The 1736-nt window shown below is 35.5% G+C and overlaps 1 protein-coding gene across 1 annotated transcript; it reads right to left on the bottom strand.

Moving 5' to 3' along the window:
• Positions 1-406: 406 nt before the first annotated feature.
• On the bottom strand, positions 407-877 carry LOC308496815 (large ribosomal subunit protein uL23; the record flags this gene model as incomplete). Its single annotated transcript, XM_081046601.1, has 1 exon — positions 407-877. The coding sequence occupies one exon, from the start codon at positions 875-877 to the stop codon at positions 407-409; it is 471 nt and encodes a 156-aa protein (XP_080902727.1).
• Between the last annotated feature and the right edge of the window lie 859 nt (positions 878-1736).

Below are 1736 nucleotides of genomic sequence, written 5' to 3'. Positions count from 1 at the left end.
CTTTAAAGACTATTTCTATGTCCAGAACTCCCATGGACGATGGCACTTTTCTCAGTTTGTGGCCTACTAACTTATTTCCATGTCCTCTTAATTTCTACAACCTGGGCTTTTCCCCCTTTTCTCTTTTGAGCTTGGTATGTATAGAAAGTAATTATGGTTACTATATTTTATTCACCATTTCTATGTTTTTGAAATGAAAGGAGAGTCAGTGTTAGCTAAGTATGCCTTATTTCTTAAAATATTCATACATTGACTGTTTTGGGCCTTACTTTTTTCACCCAATAAGTAATCCTGTGGTTATTCTGTATCAATAACTGCAAGCTGCTTTTGTCTTTTTTTTTTTTTTTTTTTTTTTTTTTTTACAGTGAAAAACGTTTGTATTTAGAATTAGCCAGCTGGACTCAGTTTAGATGATCCCAATTTTGTTGGCAACATCCAAAGCATCATAGTCAGGAGCCAGCCGAACATATGCCTTCTTCTCTCCATCAGGCCTGATCAGGGTGTTGACCTTGGCCACGTCAATGTCATAGAGCTTCTTCACAGCCTGTTTGATCTGGTGCTTGTTGGCCTTGACATCCACAATGAACACAAGTGTATTGTTGTCTTCTATCTTCTTCATGGCCGACTCGGTAGTTAGGGGGAATTTGATGATAGCATAGTGGTCAAGCTTGTTTCTCCTGGGAGCGCTCTTCCGGGGGTATTTAGGCTGCCTCCGGAGCCGCAGTGTCTTGGGCCTTCGGAAGGTGGGTGACGTCCGGATCTTCTTTTTTTTGTGGCTGTGGACGCCTTTTAGGACCGCTTTCTTTGCCTTCAAAGCCTTCGCTTTGGCTTCGGCTTTGGGAGGGGCAGGGGCTTCCTTCTTCGCTTTCGGCGCCATCTTCGTTAAAAGGGTCTGCTTTTGTCTTTTTAATGGCTGCCCAGTATTCCCTTGTAATCATGAAGAATAACGCATATAAGCAGACATTGACTATTTCTAACATTTTTAAATTAACAGAAAAATGTTTTTACTTCATGAAATACGGAGAAGATAAAACACGGTGAATCATATGTTTCTAGCTCTTTTTCTTCCATATATATTGAATTTCTATGTAAACATATTCCAGGATTTGGTTAACTAAACTATCATTTAAAAATAGTGAGCACATTTTATACCTTTAAATATTCTTCAGTAACTACTATAACTATATAATAGCACATTTTAAACATATATAATGTTAACCATATCGTATTTGGATATTTAAACTATTCCAAACTATTCACTGATATAGATAATGTCATGATACACATCCTTACCTATAAATATTTTTATATACCTTTTATTATTATTGCTAACTCAGAAATACTATAAATGGAATAATCAGTTCAAAGGTATATTTTTTATGACTTTTGATACTTATTGTGAAATTGCCTTCTAAAATTGTATTTCAAAAGCCTAAAATCCCTCCAAAAAAGGAGAAATGCCTATTTCCTCACATCCTTTTCAATGTTTTCACATTTTAAAATTTTTGCAAATATGGTGGGCAAAAATTTGGCATTTCATTGTTTTAATTTACATTTCTTTAGTGAAACTAGGGATCTTTTCATACGTTTACATCTATTTCTTCTGTGAATTACCCATTTATGCTTTTGCCCATTTTTCTATTGGAATAATTTTTCTTCATCGTACTCGTCGTTTGGTTGTGTATAATAGACCCTATTTTCTGGAAGGGTACATAGGTGTTCCATTCTGAACCTTA

The sequence above is a fragment of the Rhinolophus hipposideros genome, assembly GCF_964194185.1.
Source record: "Rhinolophus hipposideros genome assembly, chromosome: 1".
NCBI classification, from domain to species: domain Eukaryota; kingdom Metazoa; phylum Chordata; class Mammalia; order Chiroptera; family Rhinolophidae; genus Rhinolophus; species Rhinolophus hipposideros.
This window is presented reverse-complemented; position numbering and strand designations above follow the sequence as displayed.